This window comes from Phocoena phocoena, chromosome 5 (genome assembly GCF_963924675.1).
Source record: "Phocoena phocoena chromosome 5, mPhoPho1.1, whole genome shotgun sequence".
NCBI classification, from domain to species: domain Eukaryota; kingdom Metazoa; phylum Chordata; class Mammalia; order Artiodactyla; family Phocoenidae; genus Phocoena; species Phocoena phocoena.
In genome coordinates, this window is record NC_089223.1 from 137,814,674 (window position 1) to 137,838,462 (window position 23,789).

Below are 23,789 nucleotides of genomic sequence, written 5' to 3' on the forward strand. Positions count from 1 at the left end.
TAGAGAAGAAACCAAAGTTGAAATTACAGTCTGTTTAGAAATAACTGACAAGGAAAGCCCCACAAATCAAATTTTATAAGATGAGCCCAAGATGTAGAAGAAAATGTACAGTTTAGTGGCATTTATGAGAGAACAACAACAACAAAAGCCTGAAAAGTATGCGTTCAATGTAAGAAGCCCAAACAAAATGAAACAAGAAATCAACTAATAAGGAATTAAAGGTAAAAGCTGAAATTCGGAAAACCAAGAAGTAAATGTGATCAATAAACCCAAAAGTTGGTTCTCTGAACTTCCTCCCGGGCCGAACAAGGGAAGAAAAGGAACAACAAAAACAGCGGGAGTGAGAAGGGACACGGACACATACAAAGATCTTCTAAAACCACAAGAGAAAACACCTGTACAATTCATGCCTTCCATATATAAAGAACAGCTGCCAACAGGTGGCTCGCGGCTATCTTGTTGGCCCTGCACAACGTGTTTTACAAGCTGAGCCAACATGAAAAACCCTTTGAGATTTCACCTAACAGTCTAGACTTCTGGCCTCTCTCGACGCTGGACAGCTCAGAGGGCAGGCTGTGGGCGCAGCTGGGACGCCAGGGGCACTGGCCGGCCTCCTTTTAGGGGAGCAAGTGCTCTCATTACAGTGCGAAGTTAGAGGCAGGGGAATTCTCCTGTAGCCATCATGCACCCATTTTCATCAGCTGCCCCATAAGCACAAGCTTAAGCCCACCCCTTTATATGAATGATGTGGATAATTTCCCAGGCAAATATCAATTTGTAAAACTCACTTAAGAAGTAGAAAACCCCAAGTAGGTTCATGAACACAATGTTTACTGAAAAGGCAGTAAAAGATACTGAGTCCTTGTTCCTTCCCCTGCAAAAATGAACCAGGCCCCAGAGTTTCATGGTGGGGTCTATGCAAACCCTTTGTAGATTAGGAAAGTTGAACTATTCCTAAAAACTGGAAAAACATGGAAAGTTCTCAATTCATTCTATGAGATTAGCATAATTATCCTTTATACAAAACAAACAAGACCTCAAAGATGAAAACTCAGTAATACCTCAGAATACAGATATAAAAATCCTAAATAAAATACCTAATAATGGATTAAAGAATAATATATTATAATCTAGTAGGGTTTAATTCCAGGAATGCAAGGATGTCTCAAAATTAGAAAGCCTAATCTAATTCATACAAAAACACATAAAAAGAGAAAAAACATACAAATTTAATGTCTATTCCTGCTTAAAAAAATTTTGTTTTAATTAATTAATTTATGTTTAGCTGCGTTGGGTCTTCATTGCTGTGCACAGGCTTTCCTAGTTACAGCGAGCGGGGGCTGCTCTTCGTTGCAGTGCGCAGACTTCTCATTGCGGCGGCTTCTCTTGTTGCACAGCACGGGCTCTAGACGCACGGGCTTCAGTAGTTGTGGCTCACAGGCTCAGCAGTTGTGGTGCGTGGGCTCTAGAACGCAGGCTCAGTAGTTGTGGCGCACGGGCTTAGTTACTCCGCGGCATGTGGGATCTTCCCAGGCTGGGGCTCGAACCTGTGTCCCCTGCATTGGCAGGCAGATACTTAACCACTGCGCCACCAGGGAAGGGCTCTTTAATTTGCTAAAAAGTATCAAAAATTTGTATGGCAAGCATCAGACTTAATGTGAAACCTCCAAAGTGTTCCACAAAAGCCAGAAACTGAACAAGGATGCTGCTGCTAGTAACACCCTTACTCATGACGCTTTGAAGATTCTAGCTGAAGTGAAAAAACAAAACACGAAGTTCAAATGCTAATAAAGAGGATAAGACAAAACTATTATTATTTGTAAACGATGTCATGGTCTCCTAGAAAACTCAAAGCAATCAATTCCAGAACTATTTGAGAGATGATGACACGGTGGGATGACTGGACACAAAGCAGAACTCAGCTCGCCTATAAGGACCAGCAATAACTCCTTAGAAAATGTATTCCACCATCTAAGATGCCACTCGTGATAGTCCCTAAGACTGTGAAACACCTACATATAAATTCAGTAAGAAATGTACAAACTATAAGACCATAATATAGGCTATAAAAGACAACCTGAAAAAGGAGATATATGCCATAGTTTTGGATGGGAAGATTCAATATTGGTGTTAATTCTCCCTTTACGTAACGTGGGTCTGCAGTTTTCAGGAGAAACATTTTTCTTTCGTGAGTAACTATTACTGTTGCAAATTTTTAAAATGATTTAAAATGAGCTAAACATTAGAAAAAGTAATCATTTCTTTATCTTATTACAGAGCTCAGTACAGAGTTGTTTGATAAATATAATCAACAGAAACCTCCTCTTTGACCTTCTCTTCGCAGCCTCTGGGATTAATTTTGTGGAACATTTGGGTACCTGTAGGCTTATATATGCGTCACACAACAAACAAAGGATAAATCTTTAAAAGCAAACAAGAACAACGGATTTCAAAGCTGCCAACCGTTTCCCATGGCCATACTTATTTGTGAATACTAATTATTTTACAGATGTGCAACGTTTTGCAATCTTGAATTACTATGTAGTTTCTAAAATGCTACTTGATTAGAAGAGACTGATATCCATTCCAAGGATTCTAGAATGACTGGTACCCTCTGGATGCAACTAAAATTGCTCTATTTCCCTAACTGGTATTAATGGCATCGTAGTTCCTTGACAGGTGAATGAAAATAAGAATGCACCTTTGGGTTGCTTTAATGAAAGAGGATGGCTTTCCACTGTGAAAAGACAGAGAATGTGCCTTTTTTTTTTTTTTCCTTGTAAAATACGTGTAACCTAAAATAAACCATCTGAACCATTTCAGTGGTATCCCCATCTCTCTTCATCTTGCAAAAGTGAAACGCAGTCCCCGTTAAACAATAACCGCCCGCCTCCCCTGGCCCCTGGCACCCACCCTTCTACTCTCTGTCTCTATGGACTTGCCTACTCTAGGGACCTCAGGTGAGTGGGATCAGACAGGATGTCTTTTTGTGTGTCTGGCTTATTTCACTTAGAGAGTAATGTGTTTAAGGTTCTTCCACGTTTTTAGGTCTTCCACGCAGGTCCTTGATTCACTTTGAGTTCCCTTTTCCATATGGTATTAGATAAGGGTACAACTTCATTCTTTTGCAGGTGGATACCCAATTTTCCCAGCACCATTTGTTGAAAAGACTGTCTTTTCCCCATCGAAGGGTCTTGGCACCCTTGTCAAAAATCACCTGACCATATATGCAAGGGTTTGTTTCTGGGCTTTCTACTGTTATCCACTGGTCTGTATGCCTGTCTTTATGCCAATACCATGCCGCTTTGATCACTGTGGCTTTGTAGTAAGCTTTCAAATCAAAAGTGTGAGCCTCCAGTTTTGCGCTTTTTTCCCCCAAGACTGTTCTGGCAATTCTGAGTTCCTTGAGATTCCATATGAATTTTAGGGTGGGTTTCTCTGTTCCTCAAAAAACATCACTGGGATTCTGATAGAGACTGCACTGAATGTGTAGACCACTTTGGGTACTCCTGACGTTTCAACAATATTAAGGTGTCCAATCCAGGAACACAGGAATGTGCTTCCATTTATTGATGCCCTCTTTATTTTCTTTCAGCAATGTTTTGTAGTTCTCACTGTACAAGTCCTCCACCTCCTTGAGTAAGTTAATTGCTAAGTATTTTACTCTTTTCAATGCCACTGTAAATAAAACTGTTTTCATAATTTCCCTTTCAGATTGTTCACTGTTTGTACAAATGCAACTAGCTTTTGTGTGTGCACTCTGTATCCTGCTACTTTGCTGAATTCACTTACAGTTTTTAAATTCTAACAGTTTTTTTTTTTTTGCAGAGTCGTTAGGATTTTCTACATATAAGATCACATCATTTGCGGAGACCGTTTTACTCTTCCTTTCCAATTTAAATGCCTTTTATATCTTTTTCTTGCCTAACTGCTGTGGCTAGATTTTCTAGTACTATGTTGAATAGAAGTGGTGAAAGCAAGCATCCTTGCCTTGTTCCTGATCTCAGAGGATTAAAGGCTTTCTTTTAATCTTTCATTTCTTTTAAAATTAATTTTTATTGGAGTATGGTTGCTTTACAATGTTGTGTTAGCCTCCACTGCACAACAAAATGAATCAGCCATACATATACAGGTATCCCCTCCCTTTCGGACTTTAATCTTTCATTATTGAGGATGATGTTTGCTATAGGTTTTTTATATTTGTGGCTTTTATTATATGGAGGTAGTTTCCTTCTATTCCCATTTTGCTGAGTGTTTTTAATCATGAACGATGGTGAATTTTGTCAAATGCTTTTGCTGCATCAACTGAGATGCTCATGTGGTATGTTATATTAATCAATTTTCATACCTTGAAACACCTTTGCATTCCAGGAATAAATCCTACTTGATCATGGTGTATAATCCTTTAAATATGCTGAATTCTGTTTGCTAGTATTTTGTTAAGGATTTCTGCATCAATGTTCATAAAGGACACTCAGTGGTCCGTCGTTTTCTTTTCTTGTAGTGTCTTTGGCTTTGGTATCAGACTTATGCTGGCCTCATAGAATGAGTTAGGAAGTGTTCCCTCCCCTTCAGTTTTCTGGAAAAGTCTGAGAAGGATGGGTATTAATTCTTCTTTAAATGTTTGCTAGAATTCACCTTTGAAGCCATTGGGTCCTGAACTTTTCTTTGTTGGGAGATTTTTGATTACTGATTCAATCTCCTTACTAGTTGTAAGTCTATTCAGATTCTCTGTTTCTTCATGATTTAGTCTTGGCTGGTTCTTTGTTTCTAGGAATTTGTCCATTTCATCCAGGTTATCCAATTTGTTGGTGTACAATGTTCACTGTACTCTCTGGTAATTCTTTTCATTTCTGTAGGACTGGTAGTAATGTCCCTACTTCATTTCCGATTTTAGTAATTTCAGTCTTTTTTCTTTTTCTCTTAGTCCATAAGCTAAAGGTCTGCCAATTTTGCTGTTCTTCTTGAAGAACCAACTTCTGGTTTCACTGATTCTCTCTTCTGTTTTTCTATTCTCTGTCTTTGTTTACCTCTGCTCTAATCTTTATTATTTCCTTCCTCCTGCTAGCTTCGGATTTAGTTTATCTTTTTCTTCTTTCTACAAGTTGCAAAGTTAGGTTGTTGATTCGAGACCTTTCTTTTTTAATGTAAACATTTATAGCTATAAGAACAAGTATTTTTAAAGAAATAAATTCGCTTTCAGTCTTACTTTTTAAGACCGTATTTTCCTTTTAGAAACAGTATGTATATCGCTATTTTTACCCCCCCCATTTTATCACAATAGCAGTGATGACACTGTGTATTATATCCCTAATCATTATACTCCCAGCAGCAAGGAGATTACTGCTTACCACAGTGCCTAGCACACTGCACAGCAAGTCACCATTTATCTTCTTTCTCTTCCCCTGAATTATCATTTTAGTTACACCGCTTTTCTGAAATCATCTAAATAAGACCACAAGTTATTGATTATCATCAGAAGCTTCCACTGACACAGCATGATGGAAAAGTCAGGGATAAATCGGATCCCACTCTAGTGGATGGCACCAGTCTCTGCAGCGGAAGCCCCTTCAGATCAACTCCAGACTGAAGGCTCCTCTGCGACAGACGGCGAGCCCCTGCTCGACACAAGGACCAGCGCTGCTTACATGCCCGCAGGCCTTCGTTTGCACTTGTACTCACGAATGAGCGTCTCCCCACTGCCACTATGGAACTCTGCAAACTCCCCGAGTAGCGCTCAGCATCAGACACAAAGTTCAACAAGCCCCACTGTCAGGGCCAGAGATGCAGGGGACCTCACAGGTCACCTAGTCCAGCCACATCTAAGATTCCGATGTCAGGACTCCCCTGGTGGTGCAGTGGTTAAGACTCCACGCTCCCAGTGCAGGGGGCCCGGGTTCGACCCCTGATCAGGGAACTAGATGATCCCACGTGCGTGCCGCAACTAAGAGTTTACATGCCACAACTAAGGAGCCCACATACCACAACTAAGGAGCCGGAGAGCCGCAACTAAGGAGCCCGCCTGTTGCAACTAAGACCCAGTGCAGCCAAATAAATAAATATTAAAATAAATAATTTTTAAAAAAAGACTGCTGTCAATTCACTTCTGCACGTCTCCTCTCACAGGGAGGGGGCAGCTCTGTCTTCCTGTGCTTCTCCCTGGGGTCAGACTTCAATCGCTGGGCTGGAGGCCTCTCTCTCCAGACCTCCTCACAGCACTGAGGACAGGGGCTGCCCCAAGTTCCTGAGGCTGCACTGCCATTTCCTGTTGGGGTCTGGCCTGTTCGGAGATGCCTTGAGGACAGACAGAGCAGCCCTCACATCTGGACTCCAGAACTCTGTCTAGGACCCTCCCCAGCACAAGCTTCCAAGTGACAGTCTGTTTACTGCTGCCCATCAACCTTTCAGCATCTGATCTGCCCTCCAGTTGATTTGCCAGGACCCAGCTTCTCTCTACACGTCTGTTACTACTGTAGATACTAACGGGGTGGCAGAGGGGCCCAAAACAGAGCTGCCAATGTCACTGTCCAGGCCCACAGCAAACATTGATGGGGGCGCCGTCTGGACGGACTGTCTGCTGTTGTCCTTGCAGCAGTTTATTGCCCACATGGACCCAGAAGGTTCTCAGGGGACGCGGCACATGGCTTGTGAGGTTCTAGGGTGTCCATACAAACGGTGCCTCCCTCCTCTCCAGTCCAGGGACCCTGAAGACAAACTGAGGCCAGTGTAAGCAGCAACCCTTGGTGAGGACAGACTCATCCTCAGTCTGCTGGACAGGGGGTATTTTCTTCAGCCTAATGTTGGGGACAGGGGTTCCGTGACCTGATGTAATCCACCCTTCCTGTAAGCCGAGCCGACAGGACAGAGACTTAGCAGGTGGCGTAACCTCGTGGGTTCCCACAAAGCGGCCCAGACCAGCTCCTGTTTCTCACACGTCTCTTTCCCTGAGAAGCCTTCGCACATCACTCGTTCTTTTAAAGCAAGAATGCCTCATCAAATTTCTTCTATCATCAGCTCGGACCCCGACGACCAGAGTTTAGCCAGGGAGAGGCTGGCGTCTAGTCTTTGATTTTTTTCTGAAGGGTCCCTCCTTCACAGAGAACTGATGCCCCAACGTCCTGGGAAACCAGGGCTCCCAATTCTCCCCTCTCCTCTGTACTCTGGATAAAGCACCGCACTTAACTGACGTGGGGTTTCCTCTAAAGGTAACCCAGTAACCGGCTCGGGGCAGCTCAATTCAGAACACAGGGGACTGTTTACTGCGGTCCTGCTTTTTAGTAACCACACACACACAAAACTGATTCAGAAGTATATAATACAAAGGCTCAAACAGAACCAAAATGTCATCTAATCTGTCATTTCACAAGTGGGAGACTAAGTAAGGCCCAGGGAGGGGAAAGGCTTGAATGAGGCTCACAACCAATCTGGGGCAGGGCCTGGCGCCAAATGCCCCTCAGGGTCCTCCGCAGGACCTGAGTCCAGAACACCCCGAGGAACAGGCAACAGCCCCTGTCCCCATGCAGCAGTCTCCCCTCCGGGCTCCTGTGCCCTCTGCTACCCGGACAGCAAACGGGCTGGTGCACGCGCAGGCGGCAGGGGGGAGGGAGCTGTCTGCTCCCCTGCCTCGGAGTGACTCATCTGCCGGCCGCCTGGCTGCACAGGCCTCAGGGGCCGAGCTGGCTGCAGGTCCAGGTGGAGGATGCACGGGTGGAGGATGATGCACGGCTCCCTGACCCCGTGCCTACATTTGCCAGCCTCAGGCCAGCCAAGCAACCTAGGGCCAGCCCTGCCCCCACAGCGGCCGAAGCTGAGGCGTCAGTGGTCAGCAATGAGCCACAGCTGGAGAATTCGAGTGCCCCGGGGGCCCCAGGACAGCGGGGAGCGTGGGCCAGGCACAGAGTGGCTCCCGAGGCCACGTGCTACACATGCAGCAACTGTGGAAGAGGCCAAGCGCATGGCGCCGGCGGAGCCACCTGCCCAAACAGCGCCGAGTTGTCGCGTTGCCAAGGCGCTCCTGACAGAGGGGAAGGCCAGGATCACGCGGGAGAATATGGTCGGAACCGCTCTCCTAGCTTCTGAATGAGAGACTACTTAGAGTAACGGTCCCTGAGGCTGCAGAGGGAGAACTGCCACACGAAACACGGAGCGAGGCTGGAACGAACAGTGACGTGGGCACACGCCAGTCCCTTCCTTCTTCCCAATCCCTCACCATGCTCAGGTGGCAACGCCGAGACGAAGCGTCACAGCCAGCGGCCAGGCGGCACCCAGGATCCCAGGCAGACACTGCACCAGCACCCGCCTTACGCCAGAACCAAGGTTCTGTTTTCCTACAGCCTCAAAAGTACAACACGGAGCTGTCACTGTTTCCTTATTACTCCTCACACCCTGCGGTACCCTGGAAAAGATCCATGCTGAACGCTTCCCCTGCCCAACCCTCCTGGGGGTTTTAGAAAGGCGGGCTGGCCGGCCGGGATGCCGGCTGGAAGCCCTGCCCGCGGGCCCCATCCCCACAGCAGCGCCTGCCTTCCACCCTCCTCCACCCCTGCAGACCACCTGCCCAGCACAGCCGTGTGTGTTCGTGTCTGCGCTCCCGCTCGACATGCTTAGGGACGGGGGGAGAATGGGCTCTGAAGCTCACGTGTGGGCAGTGTTCAGTAAACGAGTCCTGACACGGCAAGGTACAGCCATTTCCAAAGGCCTCAGAGGCCCCCGCCGGCAGCACCGAGTCTGGGCAGCAGCCTGTGCCCGTGACCGTGGCTGTACCCAGGCCGGCAGGGACCTGACCGGCAGCTGACCCTGCGGGCATGGCTGGGCGTCCCCTCCGGAGCAACAGCAGCTGGGAGCCCCCGCTCGCACCCCTCCCCTGGGCACACGGCCCCTCGCGGCGGGCTCCTTGCGGCCGTCCCAGTGGTGCGCACCCACCTGCTCGTCCACGTAGGCGTCGATCCTCTTCTGGCACTCCAGCCACTCCTCGGCCACCCCGCGCAGCTCCTCCTCGGAGCGCTGGTACCGCTGCAGCAGGGTGCTGTACGTGTCCTCGTTGCAGGTGTCATGCGTCGTGGTCCCCAGCCTGGGGAGAGAGGCCTTTCAGCACCCTGGCCATCATCTCCCCTCCCGAGGTGGCAAATGGGGCACCACCACACACCCCACGAGGCTGCTGTGTGGGATGAGTTAAGCACACAGCCCAGGCACCCACGACAGAGTCTGGCCTAGAGAAGACGCTCCAGGGAGCAACAGCTCCTAAGAAAAAAATGAGCGGTGAGTCACGCTGTTCTACAAAGACTAAGGTCCAGAGATACAGTTCACTGGATGTGGGGTCGTCAACTGTTTTTCCCTACTGAGATTCATTGACACAGAGAGAACAAAACATTTAATGAGAAACAAAATTTGGACCCGGTTTTCAAATCAAGTAAAACAGGAAATTCAGTTCAATAAAAAATATAATCATAGTTTTATTTACTCTGTGTATCTTGCTAAGAAAGATGGTAAGATGGCAGACGAGAAAATAAACAGAAAACAAAAGACACAAATAGAGGTAAACACCTGGGCTTCTCAAGAGGAGGGTGGCATGGGAGAGAAGCGGGAGAGTGGGGGAGGGGTGCAGGCTCACAGGCAGGTCATCTTCAGACACCGTTCCTTTTCCTAATACCTAAACGTGTCAACATTTGAACCAAAGCAATGGTGATAAAGACCTCATAACAAAGAATTTCAAAATCAAAGGCCACATTTATAATCGCTGAGGAGCACAAAGATGATGCGCAGGCTTAATAATCACTGCTGTTTACACGAAAGAACTGGAAGTGACCCGCTGGGATCAGTGATACCACACCAGGCACGCCTTCTAATCACACACTAAGTTACACCTACGTGCTCACACTCAAGACTCAGACACACATGCACTTACAGACACATGTTTTGAAATGGAGATGCACCCATGTTAAGTGAGGAAAGGACTATGTCACCACGTGTAAAGATGCACATGTGTGGGAGGTGTGGACACTGGAAAAAATCTGGAAGCAGCACCCAGTTGTTTATGGTACCTACCTTACCTACCTCTTCAGGGTTTCCTTTGCTTTCAGAATTGTATTGCAATGACAATCTAATAATTTTATAATGAAAATAAACAATAGCGATTTAAAAACAAGAACTTTTCCATGGGTGCAGACACCTTCCTTTCCACCCTGGTGACCACGGCATAAAGATGCACGTCGTGCGAATGGACTCATTCTTGCCGAAGCCGTCTACACCGGCTCCGTCACTTCAAGGAGGGAGCACGCGGAAAACAGGGTCACTGAAAAGCTGTGCAGGAAAGCCCAGAGCCAGGAAAGGGCACGACGCAACCCACGCGGTGATGGGGCTGGCTCAGACACCGAGGCTCTCCCCAGGAAACAGAAGTCCTCAAGACCCAGAACCCAGGGCCTCTCGAGGCCCCCCTGGCTCCACCCAGCACGTGGGTGCCCCCAGGCCTGAGAGCACGGCAGCCCACGAGGCAGCGGTCTTCTCCTCAACCCCTGCCTCTGCAACCCTGCTTGTCACAAGCTGATTTCCACTCTTCGTGCAAACCCCACCTTGCCTGTTAGGCCACCCAGAAGACGGGGGTGGAGGCGGAGAGGACTCATGCTCTCCCCCGCTCCTGCCCGAGGTGAGAACCGCTCCCCTCCTGTCCTACGCGCAGACTCTACTTAGAGCCAGTGGAGGGCAAAGCAGCCGGGGGTCCTGGGACTTCTGTGGTGGGGCACTCAGAGCACAAGCTGTAGGCACAGGGCTGGAGTCCAGAGAGGAAACAGGGAGCTGCTAGACTGCAGAAAGTGTCCTCAGGGTCAACAGCATCAATGGGTCAGCAGACAGGTTACTACCTACATATTCACTCTGCAAACACATGACAGTTAACAGCTGGTAATATCTATTATGAATATTGTCTATGTGAAACAGTAAGTGATAAGGCAAATGAGATAAAATCAGTTCAGGTACGTTTACTTACAAGCCTAATTAAACATTCCCCTAACAATGAATATATCAATATACTTAAAGACCAAATTGGGCAACAGCTACTAAAACCACCACAACACATATGGAGACACAACGGGGCTCCTGGTCTTGCCAGAGGGATGGAAGCAGAGTCTGACACAGCTTCTGGTTTCACACGAACTCTCAGGCAGCACAGACAGTGGCCTGCTGGAGGACCCAGACCCTGGCATCGCTACACGACAAACGGAGCTGGTTCCTTAATGGCTAAGTTGTGAGGGAGAGTGGATAGGGGTGGGGGCCTGCACGTTAAAGCATCTCAAAAGGCACGGAGAAAAAGGGGCCAGGAGTGGAGGTCAGTGTTTAACGGTGACACAGTCTCTATCTGGGGTGACATCCAAGTTTTGGAAATAGTGGTGACAGTTGCCCAACGTTATAAATGTAATTAATGCTATTGGACTGCACGCTTTAGTGAACTATACGGTGTGTGAATTCTATCTCAATAAAGCTGTTAAGAAACAGGGAGACGCAACTTTCCTAAATTAAGTCAGTTCCTTGAAAGAAGTCAACCTTTGGGTAGATCATCTGTATTTAAAAAAAGAGGAAAAAAACCCGACAGCAAATAAAAAAGCAGGCAAGACTATGGAAATGCACATGAGTAATAAGAGAATAAAGAAAGGGGGACTCCCTGGCGGTCCGGTGGTCTAAGACGCCACGCTTCCACTGCAGGGAGCACACGTTTGATCCCTGGTCGGGAAGCTAAGATCCCGCATGCCGGACAGTGTGGCCAAAAAAAACAAAAAGAGAGAGAATAAAGAAAGGGAATCACGGGATCGCTGTGCAAGACAACTGAGTGACAGCTCTGGGCGAGGCTCCTGGGCCCGGTGGGGCATGCAGACGGACTTGCTTCTAGGTGAGCACGCTGGGTTGGGGCTAAGGGATGTTCACCTGCTATCAATCCATTCAGCTTACATTTACTTTGTGTAGTTTTCTGTATCTGTATTTTACTTTATAATTAAGTTAAACAAAATGCAGGCCCAGAGACAAAGTGTCAGTGTTAAGATACTCAACAACTATGGGTTTTGTGTGCCACAGACACAGTTATTACTTTAGGGGGTAGTGTTTGTATATAAGTTGTCACAAAATTTTTAGGAGTTGTTAACTAGGTATCTGTAAACTAGAAGCTCAAATCTGAATTGTTCTTGGGTCCAACAAAGGTGTCCCCTGGGGAACTCGAAGCAATGGCTCCTTCTGGCGCCCCAGACGCCTGGGGAACGCCCAGCTCCCATCCCCATCTCTATGCACCCTGTCCCTCACCCGCTCCTGGGAGCAACTCTGCAGCCTGGCCCCAGGATTAACACTGAAGACTCTAAACCACTGCTGATCTTTGGAGACTGACCACCATTCGCAACGAGCAAGATGAGAAATCCAGAGCCAGGGCACAGGAAAAAGTGGGGTTCTACAACACGTTTCAGGTTTCTGCCACCCACCCACGGTTTGATGAGAGGCCCATCAAACTCCCTGGCTCACCAGAAAAAGAAAAAACAAGGCTAAATACCCTGGAATGCTGCTATAAGGACCCCTACCCCCACCCCCCCACGCACACACAAGATGCACGTCTTTGTATAAGAAGTGCTCTTGCTGGATTTGAGCATCGTAACTGGGCACAATCTCCATGAGGGTCGCTCACGTCTCATGGAGACATGGACACTCGTACAGGACACGCATGTCTCTGTGCACCCACCATGGAACGTAACGGCGCTGTCGGAGTGGGCGGGACGCAGGCGGTGGTGCGGGAGCTGCTGGAAGCAGGGTGCGGGCCACACCAGTAACTCTTTGTCCTGACCACCTTGGCCCCAGTCTCCCTTCCCCAGCTGCTTTTAAGGTTATTCTTGCTCCGGAGGTAAGGGTGAGAAGTGGGAATAGCTAGGACCCCTCAAATAGGAGTTAGGAATACAGGAAACAAAGACTGGACTGAAACATGGATTTCAAGAGGAAAAAAGAAAAAGGTGACTACTGTGTAAGTTAACTACAACGATAATACAGTGACGCACAAATGATTCCCCTTCTCTGCGAATCTGGCCCAACCGTATTTTGGTGTGGACCTTTAAACCAAGATGACGGCAGTCCGCGCTGTTCTATTATGCGCCTACAGCCTGGGAATCTGTTCACAGGTGGTAAGCAGATGAGGAACAAAATAATCCGCTGCAGGGCTGAGGTAGCTCACACCTGGCTCTCTAGCACAGGGACAGCAGATCCAAGGAGGGGCCCAATTTGTCAAGCCACCTCGGAGCAAGCACCCCCGGCTGCACTTTCCCCTTCCCCCTCACCAGGGCAAGCGACCTGAGGCTATACTTGGGACTCCGGGCTTGGCACACCTGATGAAGCCCCACGGAAGCTCTACAGCAGTAAGAAGAACCCAAGCCATGAGCCGCGATGTGGAGCGAATGCTTGAGAGACCTGACAGCGTGTCTGATACCTCCCCTAGCGCCCCAGAGCCCCTTAGCACCACCAGCCCTCCCCCGGCCCCCCAAGTGCCCCAGCACAGACCACACCACAGCCACCTGGCAAAGCCTGGGACTTGTCAAGTGAACTGCTATGTTTACCGCAGCTTTTCCTTATTCAGGAGAAATCTGTGACGCTAAACCTTAGTAGCAATGATACTGGGTTTATTATTTTAAAGTTCAATCGTATCACTCTTTGGGTTTTGAGCTTTCTACCCAAGCTGTATTTTCCCCTAAGCCCGGTAATGTTCTGGCAAGAACTGCCCCTGCAGTGGCATTCAGGCGCGCACCTGCTGCACCCCAGGGACGGGAGCACGCCGTCACGCCAGCAGGACACATGCAGGTGAAGACCGAGTACCTGATCTGCGACACCAGTGCCGGCAGGCTGCTCTGGAGAAGCGGCTCCGAAAAGACCAGATCTTCAAAGAGGTGCTTATTGTGCAGCTCCCACGTCACCTGGAACTTTTGCAAGTGTTCATTTTCCTAGTTAGATAGACACACAGAAGATACATCCCATCAAAGACTGAAAAGTTCCCAGAAGGGTTTCTCCCCCGCCCCCAAACCCACATCCCTCTGTCCAGGCCCAGAACACTCTGCTCATGAGGGGTTGCTCCTCTCTGTGCATCCAGCCTCCCTTCCAAATGACTCAACACGAAACAGAGGGGTGGCAAGGTGCACACAGATGAGGGGACAGAAGAGAGAGAAACCGGCGCACACGTCCAGCAGCCATTTCTCATAACCATGCCTCCCAAATGTACCGCAAGCCCTACCTCTCAAACGACTTAAGTAAACGCATACAAATCCTCCATGCCGAAGGACCATCACTTCTGAGCCTGTCTGGAGAAGTCTCCCGTTCTGACAGACACAGTAACTTCCCTGCTACTGACAATGCGTGGAAGGTCAGCTCTTTCTTTCCCTGCCGAACGTGGGCAACCTCATCAGTTACTTTCGACAACAACTTTTGAACATTTGGAAGCATTCTGGCCATCACAGCGAGTGACCTCCAGAGAGGACAGGGTGACCGGGGCAGACAGCGCCACGACCTCCCCACGTGCAGCGTTCATATTCAACAGCTCTGGCCGCAACCACGCGTGTGTGAACCCACACGTCCGTCTGTCAGTCACACGTACACTACTCGTGGTGCATCACCTCGCACCTGGGGAAACACTCCTCACCTGAGTGACGGACAGTCTGGAGAGGCTTCACTGGGCATCACACTCCAGTCCCCTCTGAACAGGTGACTCATGCCACCCCATGTACTGGTCTGTTCCTATTTACTGTGTAGCCCAACTGAGCTGAAATTATGACACCTGGAGACGTCAGGACACGATCTACACGTGGAGAGCCCATCGCTCTGTGCCCTGATCACTGGTGGACGGAGGGGCTGAAAGAGCAACTTGGGGTGAGCACACACCTGCAGGACGCTGCTGAGCACGTGTGCTCCTGCCCTGCCATGCACGCACACCTGCTCTCGAGTTGCACGCAGCCCCTCTGCCTGTACTCGAGACCTGCACAGAGACTCGGCAGGGCATCTGTGACATCTGCAGGAGGGCATCTATGGCATCTGCAGGAGGGCATCTATGGCACCTGCAGGGAGCCTCAAGCCCTCGACTCTGGCAACGTTCCCAGTGCCTGTCCTCACTGCACGTTTAACCGAAACACCAGTGCCTCCCAGGTCTAAGTTTTATCATTCTTGTTTCACACGCAGCACCTCTCGGAGCAATTACGATACAGGAAAGCTGGGTGGGGCAGAAGACCAGGGCCTGGGAACCGAAAAACTAGGCCCAAGGCCTGGAATGAGGCCTGATTACAAGCACATAATTTTAAGAACGTGCTTGTAATAATGACATAGCCACCGAGGCAGTGAGGAAAGGACATGTGTCACACACTTCAGCAGAGACCACTCTGCACAGGCGCTGTGCCAGCACGAGGACACAGAGACTAGCGCAGCAGGTCCCTGACTGCCCGGAGTCCCCAGGGGACAGAGGATTGGCGACGGTCTGATTTATGATTTGTCTCCATGACAAAGGAGCTAAGGCAGCAGCCAGACTAGGCCCTCAGCCAGATGACAGAGGGTCCAGGGAAGGCGTCCAGGAGAGCCGAGGTCCTGCCTGGTCTCCCCTGTCAATCTCTGGGACAGAGACGACAGTCCCTGCCCGCCAGCCTGTGAGCAACCCTGGGCACTGAGTTACAATACTTGCAAGGGTGGGACCACAGCTCTGGATTTGGGCTCACATTAACTGAAGGTAATAAAGACCGATTTATGAGGAAGATGTCTGACATTTTTTATGAAATCTGAAATTATACTTCCCGGTGAGTCATGCAAGAGCAACAGCAGACCCCAGGCCCGTTTCACAACCTCAGATCAACGTGGGACAACGCCACACGCTAGTAGCGCGAGTACTTCCCGTGGGCCACCCTGAACTTGCTGCTGCCGCGCCCCAGCCACAGGCCAGAAACAGTGCCTGGGGGGACGGGGGGTGCTGGGGGGGGGGTGCTGCCACAGCTGCTACGAGAGACGAGACCGGGGGTCGGCGGAGACTTGGTGCTGCCCCAGCCGGAGGCCAAAGAAAAAGCTCCCGGATGACCTGAGCCTAGGCACTTCCACCCAAACCACTCTCACTTCTCACTTCACCTGCAGGGAGGTGCTCGGGGGTTGGAAGAAGAAAGAGGAAGTGTGTACAGTCAAGTCCTACAGCAGAGCTTGAGAAACAGCTGGAGATTCAAGATTCTTCTGGCCTTGTAAATGGAAGTTCCGATTTCACAATTCCTACAGCCTGGGAAGGCATTTCCTAGGTAAATGGAGGCCGAACTTTGGTACAATCATTAGAAAACCTGTGGCCGGTTTGATGCCCGGGGGCACGAGCACATTTCCCAGGAAAGGCATGTGTTTGAAGACACCTCTCTAGGCCCTGACACGGTCCGTGGTCCTGAGGCGGCAGGAGGGCCAGAGGGGCTGTCTCCCGAGAGGCTAAGGGAGGGAGCACAGCGTGAGCTGGCAAGGTGTGCACGGCGAGGGAGCTTGCTGCTTCAAGGACAACTGACCCCACTTGTGGCCAATCCCAAAATCCGAGCTCTCAAGCAAAAATCAGAACTTTGGAAAACTTACATCTGCCACTGTGGCCTTGAAGCTTCTCCACATTTAAAGATCTTTCTGAGGAGGGTCACAGGGATGGTGACAAAGGCCATTTTTTATATTGAATATCGTGTTGCCTAACATGACACTGAATATCTTCAGCAAGATCTGTGTAGCTCACTCAGCGAACCAGTGTTTTCAAAATGACCGACGTCTGATGCTAGAAAACGACCTGAAGCGTGAGCTACACCAGTGGACTGTGACGGAACAGAGCCGGCTCAGCTCAGTGACCCGGTTTCAGGTTCTACACTGCAGCTAACCATTAAGAAGCACTGGGACTCCGGTGTATTCTCTCAAAGAAGAATTTCCACAACAAACTGGAAAGTCTATTAGACTATTCTTCCAAATACATATCTGTGGGAGGCCCAATTTTCTTCAAAAACTTCAACCAAAACAACCTATGAAGACACACGGAGCACAGAAGCAGATGTAAGAACACATATGTCCTCCGTTAAGCCAGACACTAAAGAGATGTGCAAACATGTAAACGGTGCCCCTCTTCTTACTAAACATTTTGTTTTGGAAAACAGTTTTTTTATTTAGAGATATGCTGTCTATGTTAGGCAATCCGAGCTGTTATTTTAAAAGTGATTTAATGAATATCTTTAAATTTCTCCGCTTTAATTTCACCACAGTAAATACTGATAGATAAAATCTGCACAAACAAATGCTATTTGGGACTCTCAGTTTTTAAACGGAAAGGCGTCCAAGTCCAAAAATGCTGAGACTCTGAGACACGGACTTGGAAGTTAAGCTCACCTCGGCTCTGTCAACTCCTACCCTGCTCAGATCACGGGGTAGACCTGGAAAGACGCTGTTATAAATCTGTGAACTGTTCTCAATCCGGTTTGAACACCCCAAACACAAAAAGAGATTTTTGAGATACCTGGGATTTTTCTGAGCGCACAGAAATCACCATCAGTTTTCTCAGGTGTGACAACGGTACAGTGGTTACATGGGATGAAGTGAGCTCGCAGAGAGGATCTGCGTGTTGCCCGACTCACTGACTTCTAGGTTTGGGGGTTTTCACATCACATCAACAGCCCCCCACCCCTGCCAAGGTCACCCTAGGCACAGGCCCTTGCTGTCCCTCCTGTGGGCAGGGTCTCTCCTGCCCCCTCACAGAAGCTGTGATCATCTGTGGTCCCAGCATTACGTGCTGGACCTAGGCTGTACCTCCTTTCTCCCAGGACGAGAAGAAATCTTTGGAGGGAATGCTGGCTTCTGAGCACATGACTTTCTCAGGATTCCACCAGCTTTCGATTTGTTTTTCCCTCCAAGGCTTCTTGCCTTTCATGCCAACTCAGCAATGCGATTTAAAAGGTTCTACCTTGTTTTAGCCTGTGTTATCCAGAGTTCAGCTGTCTCCCCTGGAGGAAGGAAGAGTCCAGGTTACTGGTGTGGTGTCTCACTGGAAACCAAAGTGAGTATCTCCACGTGCAAAGCAAGTGAAATAGATCACTGACCAAACAGCTGTATTCTGAGCTTAGAGCTTATGCTCAATGAACACGGTTCAAATTATTTTCCGGTAGCTGAGTAAGATGGCGTGCACTCTAACCGGCCGAGGAGGGTGAGGCTGAGCTGGCCCTGGCTGGCTGGGGGGCAGCAGCAGCTCTCCACACCGCTCTGTGCACCAGGCTCGGGCCAGTGCCGGCACAGGGGAAGCGGCAGGGCAGCTGGACTTCTGGAGGACGGGGAGACATTCAGGGAGCCAGGGGCGGGTGCTGCTTGGGACGCCCAGGAGTCAGCCCCTCAGGCTCGGTGCTGAAGAGGGCAACCGCCCGCCCATGCATTCACCCGCTCATTTTCTCACGGTGGGTGCTTCCCTCGAGGTTTTCGGGACTCACTTGTGGGAACGGCAATGCTCTACTGAAGTGATGCTGCTTGAGGAGCTCTGTGAACCCCCCGAAACTACCTGCAAAATGGTTAATTTTTCTATCGAGGTCTATCAACTTTAGAGTCACATAAAGACCTTATGCTTAAAACCTTCGGAACCACTGGTTACTGCATTTGTTTCAAAATGCAGTTTTACCACTAAGAAAGCACCCAAAACCAGCCCAATGAACTCTCACTTAATAGTAAAATTTGAGTGATGATGAGAAACTCCACAGACTATTAGTAAGTCGAGAAAGCAAAGACGGCTCGTCCCTCTGTCCAGCCGGCAGGTGCACCTGAGGCTGTCGAGGACCAGGCCCAGGAACTGAGTTTCTACCAGAGGCCTCCTTCCACCCCGCTGTGGTCATTTCCCTTCTGAGGCAGTCAGAGACCGCCCACAGGGGGTCAGCATCTCACGTGGTTCTATGACCCTATCCTCAGTCCAGTGCTGGGCTGGTGAGTAGATCAGTAACGGCGAGCCGGGGGCCCGGACACAGGTGCCCTGCCGCCCCCATGCTCTGCACTCCACCTGAGAACACAGCCCCCATCTGCAGAATTCACAGCACAGCTACTCCTCTGTCTCCTTCCTACTGTCACCCACTCCGGCCCTCACCTCACACGGTCCCCACACCGTGCCCCCAGGACCCAAGGTCCCCGAGCAGTATTTCGGCTTTCATCCAGCAGCCAAGTCCAGAGGGGAGAGAAAGAGGAGAGGAATCAGGCCCCCAGCCCCGCCTGCACATCTCGGAGGAGGGGAGGGGCGTGACGGGCCTCCAGACCCCCCGTCCCCGCCCCCCGCCCCGGGCAGGGGACGTAGCCGACTCACCAGGGTGCCGAGGAAGGTGCTGATGGTGCGCGCCGCCTGGCACAGGGCACCGTACTCCTCGAGGAGCAGGGAGATGAACTGGTGCGCTTGCGGGGGGCCCTGCAGGGCGGACGGCGACTTCACCCTGGACGCGGCCGACAGCTGCCGCAGGAGCCGGACCTTCATCTCTAGCACGTACTCTCTGGCCTGCTGCTCCAGCCGCTGGTACAGCTGGTAGGGGTCCCGCTCGCAGAGCCTGCACAGGAGAGAGAGTCACCACTCGCCCGCAGGGGGACCCTGGGAGCCTGGGGGTGCCCACCTAACGACGACCGCCATCTTCTCACTGTCAGCCTGCTTGACAGAGAGGGAGCCCCCAGAGTCACTGGCCAAACGGCAGTGACCGGCGTCCACTGAGAGCTCGCTGTCCACCCCCGAGGCGACGCCGGGTCAGACGCGAAGCCACGTGGCTGGGCGAGTCCCCGGACTCAGGCAGCCAGCAGGTAGCAGAGCGGGCACAGCGGAGCCGCGCGGGGGCCACAGAACTGCCAAGCCCGGGAGACCCCAGCACTCATCTCTGAACGCTTATGTGCGGACAGCTGAAAAGCCACGGCCCCCAGAGGTGACACCTGGGCTGCAGCACGGGAGCGGGCTGCTCTTCCTTCTTCCTAGGAATTCAGTATCTGATCCAAATGGGCTTCTTCTACTATTTTCATAATCAGAAGAAACTTTACAGACAGTGTATCTCCTTTTAAACCATCCCACCAAAAGAGAATAAAGGCGGTAAGATAAAATGTGTAAGCTGAAGATCAGAGACAACAAATCAATACACGTCCCAATCAGGCCACACAGCAATGATCATTTTCATGAATTTCTTCCCTAACTTGGAGATCATCAGCTTTTACAAACTTGTTCTATAGTAACTGGCATGACTGTGTTTCAAGTGACCACTCGTGTCAGCTATGCACTTCTGAGGAGCCTCCAGATGGAAACCTACATCGGATGAAGCGACAACTACAGCACCCGCCTGGAGCCCATCACCAGGAGGAGCCGCTGAGACAACTACAGCACCCGCCTGGAGCCCGTCACCAGGAGGAGCCGCTGTGACTTCCGCACCCACGCTGTACAATACATTAGGCTGTAGCTCCTGGATTTGGGTAGTGGATCCTTTCACCTCTGGGCACCACGCTGGGTCAAAAGAGAAGACTGTAAGTTGTCACCTATTCCACTTTTAAGTGACCACACTACCTAGGTTGTAAAAGACAAGAGCCGAGTGAAAATGGAACTTGTGTAGCCTTACAAAAAACGTGGCCAGAGAAACAGTAAGAACTGATGGGACTCCCACTGTGGTGAGTCTACTTCACATAGATCTATTAATTTTTTAGCTTAGCATGACAATCATAATTTTAATTACTAGTACAGCAACTGTTCTCTGAAACAGAAGGTATTTCATCTCTTAAAGGAAAGTCACAGAAGACTCAAAATGACACAGGGACAATCGAACTTACAAGGAGACTGGATGCCTCCTTCTTGGTTCTCTTCGCCTGCTGGAATTAGACATGGGTCGCATTTTATTTCTTTGTCCATTTCTGTATCTTATAAATTTAATGACTTGACCACATGGTACTTTTGCAAGTAGACTTGTAAAAAGCACTATGGCCAAGGGGCAGGAAGATGAAGATGCTGTGGAAGCTCACCCAGCCGTGCGTTCAACAAACACTGGGCCCAGGCGGCTGTGTCAAAGCCACAGCAGGAAGACGCCAGGAAAACAAACTCTCAGGCCGCTGGATGCTCGGAGCACACACACATACAGAGCGTAATTCCAGGTAGTGGCAGTAACACGATAAAAAAGAAGGGAAGGGTTGATAAAGAATGATGCGGGAGGCCCCTTGGAGTTTAGGTCACGTGGTCTCTTTGAGATGGTGACTCTGAAGTCTAAAGTGAAGGATGGAAGGGAGGAAAAAAAAACCCTCAGCAAGGAAGAACATTCCAGACCGAGCGAAGAGAAGAAACCAGCAGGTCTGTGGAGGACGGCATGAGAGCCAGTGTGGCTGAACGCAGTGATGATGTGCGAAAATGGGGGGCGGTGGGAGGGGGAGGCAGAGCAGCAGGATGCCAAGGGCCACGGAAAGGGGCAAAGGAGAATCGCCACCAGCTGTCAGGTCCTAGACACGGGCTTTACAGACGGCCCTTCCTGGTGTGTGCTGGCGTTCAGACAACAAGAGAAGGGTCCTTAGACATGGAGACCAGGAAAAGCGTAGGACGTGGAAGACACGCGACATACATATACCCGGACCTCAAATGGCGGCGTGGAATGTTTCCATTCTTAACGGTGTGTTTCGTTACTAGAATACTGCTGTTTCCCAAACCTCTCTGCCGTAACGTCCCATCTGAACAATCGTTTACTGAGCATTTCCTTCCAATTGTCTCTGATTTTACTCTGGCCTCTTCCGAAGCATTCACAAGCTGTGAAGCTCCAAGTGTGACATGCAGGTTATATGTACGTTCCTAATATTCACTAGGAAACCTAACTTCTAAAAAAGGCACACACCACCTAGAGCCATTTCACATAGTCAAACCCTAGACACACCGGCCGAACCACTAACTAGTTAATACAGCCCATAGCCAGTCACCACCCCCATCTCCAGGATGAACTCTACAGTACAGCGAACAAGAGGTTACAGAACCCCAAAGGGGCAGCATTCAAAACATGAAAAAAGGACCAAAATGAGAATCAGTTCATGGAACGTCTCGCTCAAATTTACTGCTTTTATTGGGAACATCTCCAAACAGAGGAAACAAATGGTACAAACTCTAAGGAAGAACAAAAATTACACCCACTTCAAACTCTGTGCTGTCACTGAGCACAAGGTCCCCGCCTGCGCGAGCGCCCTGCCGTGAGCCCCGCCCAGTGGGAAGCATCTGTGTGAACGGGCCTGTGACAAATGGCTCTCCATCCGCCACCGGACCTCACGGGGCCTGGGTTTCCTCATCTCCTAAGCGGCATAACTGCCTCTCCTCCGCGGGGCAATAGAGCAGGAGTGCCTGAGAAAGTGCTCAGTGCCATCGCGGGCACAGCAAGTGCCCAGAAGGAGTCTTACTGTCAGCCTCAACACTAAGGAAGGAGACAAGTACGTCCGTTCGCTTTCATCACACAGGTAATAAGCCCTCCATCAGAATGAGAATCTGGAGTTCACCCAGCCCGTCTGCTGCAGGCCGGCCACGTGCCCGGGGCCGAGCTCGCGGGACAAGCTCTCCCAACCCCGAGAGGGGAGTCCCCCCGAGCAGAGGGGAAGCCCGGGTGGGCGGCTGGTGGGGGAGGGCCGCGCCTGGGCAACACGCACCTGTCCACGAGCTCCTTCACCCCCTCCTTGTCGGGCACCAGAGACTGGTCCTGGTCGTCCGCCAGCGGGGTGCCCGCCTGCCGGTAGATGCAGCGGACCGTGTAGCGCACTTCCGACCAGTAGTTCTGCAGCTGCTGAGGTTCCCGCTCTGCCTCTGCCGAAATCTCCCTGAGGACAAACGCCCACAGGACCGGCGCCATCAGCCCCGGCACAACCCCCAGGGCCCTTGGCTGTCAAGGCTCCCATGGGCCCTGGTCCGCCTCGGCCGAGCCGGGACCCAAGACCAATCAGGACCTGCGCGTCCGGCTCCTCTTCCCAGGCCTCTGGCAGCGGCAGTGACGGCCTCCCCAGCCTCCAAGTCGGAGGCATCCATTGACCTGAGACCCTAACTATTTCGGGGAGGCTCCTGCCCTCTGTGAGGACGTGCCTCCTCCCACCAGTAGCCAAGGGCAGCGATGAAGGAGGACCCCACCCCCCGCAGGCGGAGGGCCCCCCCATACCCGTACCTGCGCTCGCTGCAGGCCTCGCAGGCGCACGCGGTGTCCGAGGGGGCGGCCGTGGGCAACGGCTGAGCGCCCAGGGTGAGCCTCCCGCCACCGGCCTCGGGCTGCGAGCTGCCGAGCGGGGAGTGAAGAAGGAAGTCTTGACCCTGCTTTAGAGAAAAGAGAACAGACTCATTATGAGTAATGCTCACGGCCCAAATTCGTTACTAAGTATTCAGGACAATGCCTCTTAGAAAAAACGTAAAACCTACACATCAAAAAGAAAATATTTCAACTGACACTACATAGGAAACTTTCTCTCTGACACCCAAGAATTTTGTCTGGAACCGATTATTCTTCTACCTTCTGATAGTCACATCATAACCACACGAGGACGGTCCATGAATCTCCTTCATACATTAAAAAAGAGCGATTCTACTCCCAGTGCCCTAACTGGTACCTGCAACCACCATCCCGGGGGACGCCGCTCAGCAGAAACCTGAGCCTCTGCCCCACAACGTCCAGGAGGAGGTGGGCTCAGACCTTGCCACCCAGCGGCCGCCATGGAGATCACAACCCCTCACCTCCCCCTGCCTAAGAACATGGCCCCACGACCCGCACAGCCGCCACCGGGTCCCTCGGGGACGTGGGCTCCAGGTTTAGGGCTGAGGACCCACACAC

General features: G+C 50.5%; 1 protein-coding gene across 2 annotated transcripts in view; it reads right to left on the reverse strand.

The window, feature by feature from the left end:
• Window positions 1–23,789, reverse strand: part of FAM193A (family with sequence similarity 193 member A) — a 100,225-nt gene that overhangs the window by 51,699 nt on the left and 24,737 nt on the right. The window contains exons 2-6 of one of the 2 annotated variants that reach the window (XM_065877709.1): window positions 23,133–23,278; window positions 22,627–22,794; window positions 19,307–19,541; window positions 13,828–13,952; window positions 8,923–9,070 (exon numbers count right to left, since the gene is read on the reverse strand). In XM_065877709.1, the coding sequence (XP_065733781.1) occupies window positions 8,923–9,070; window positions 13,828–13,952; window positions 19,307–19,541; window positions 22,627–22,794; window positions 23,133–23,278 (822 nt within the window). The remainder of the gene's footprint in view (window positions 1–8,922; window positions 9,071–13,827; window positions 13,953–19,306; window positions 19,542–22,626; window positions 22,795–23,132; window positions 23,279–23,789) is intronic. The other variant, XM_065877708.1, reaches the window with a different exon arrangement.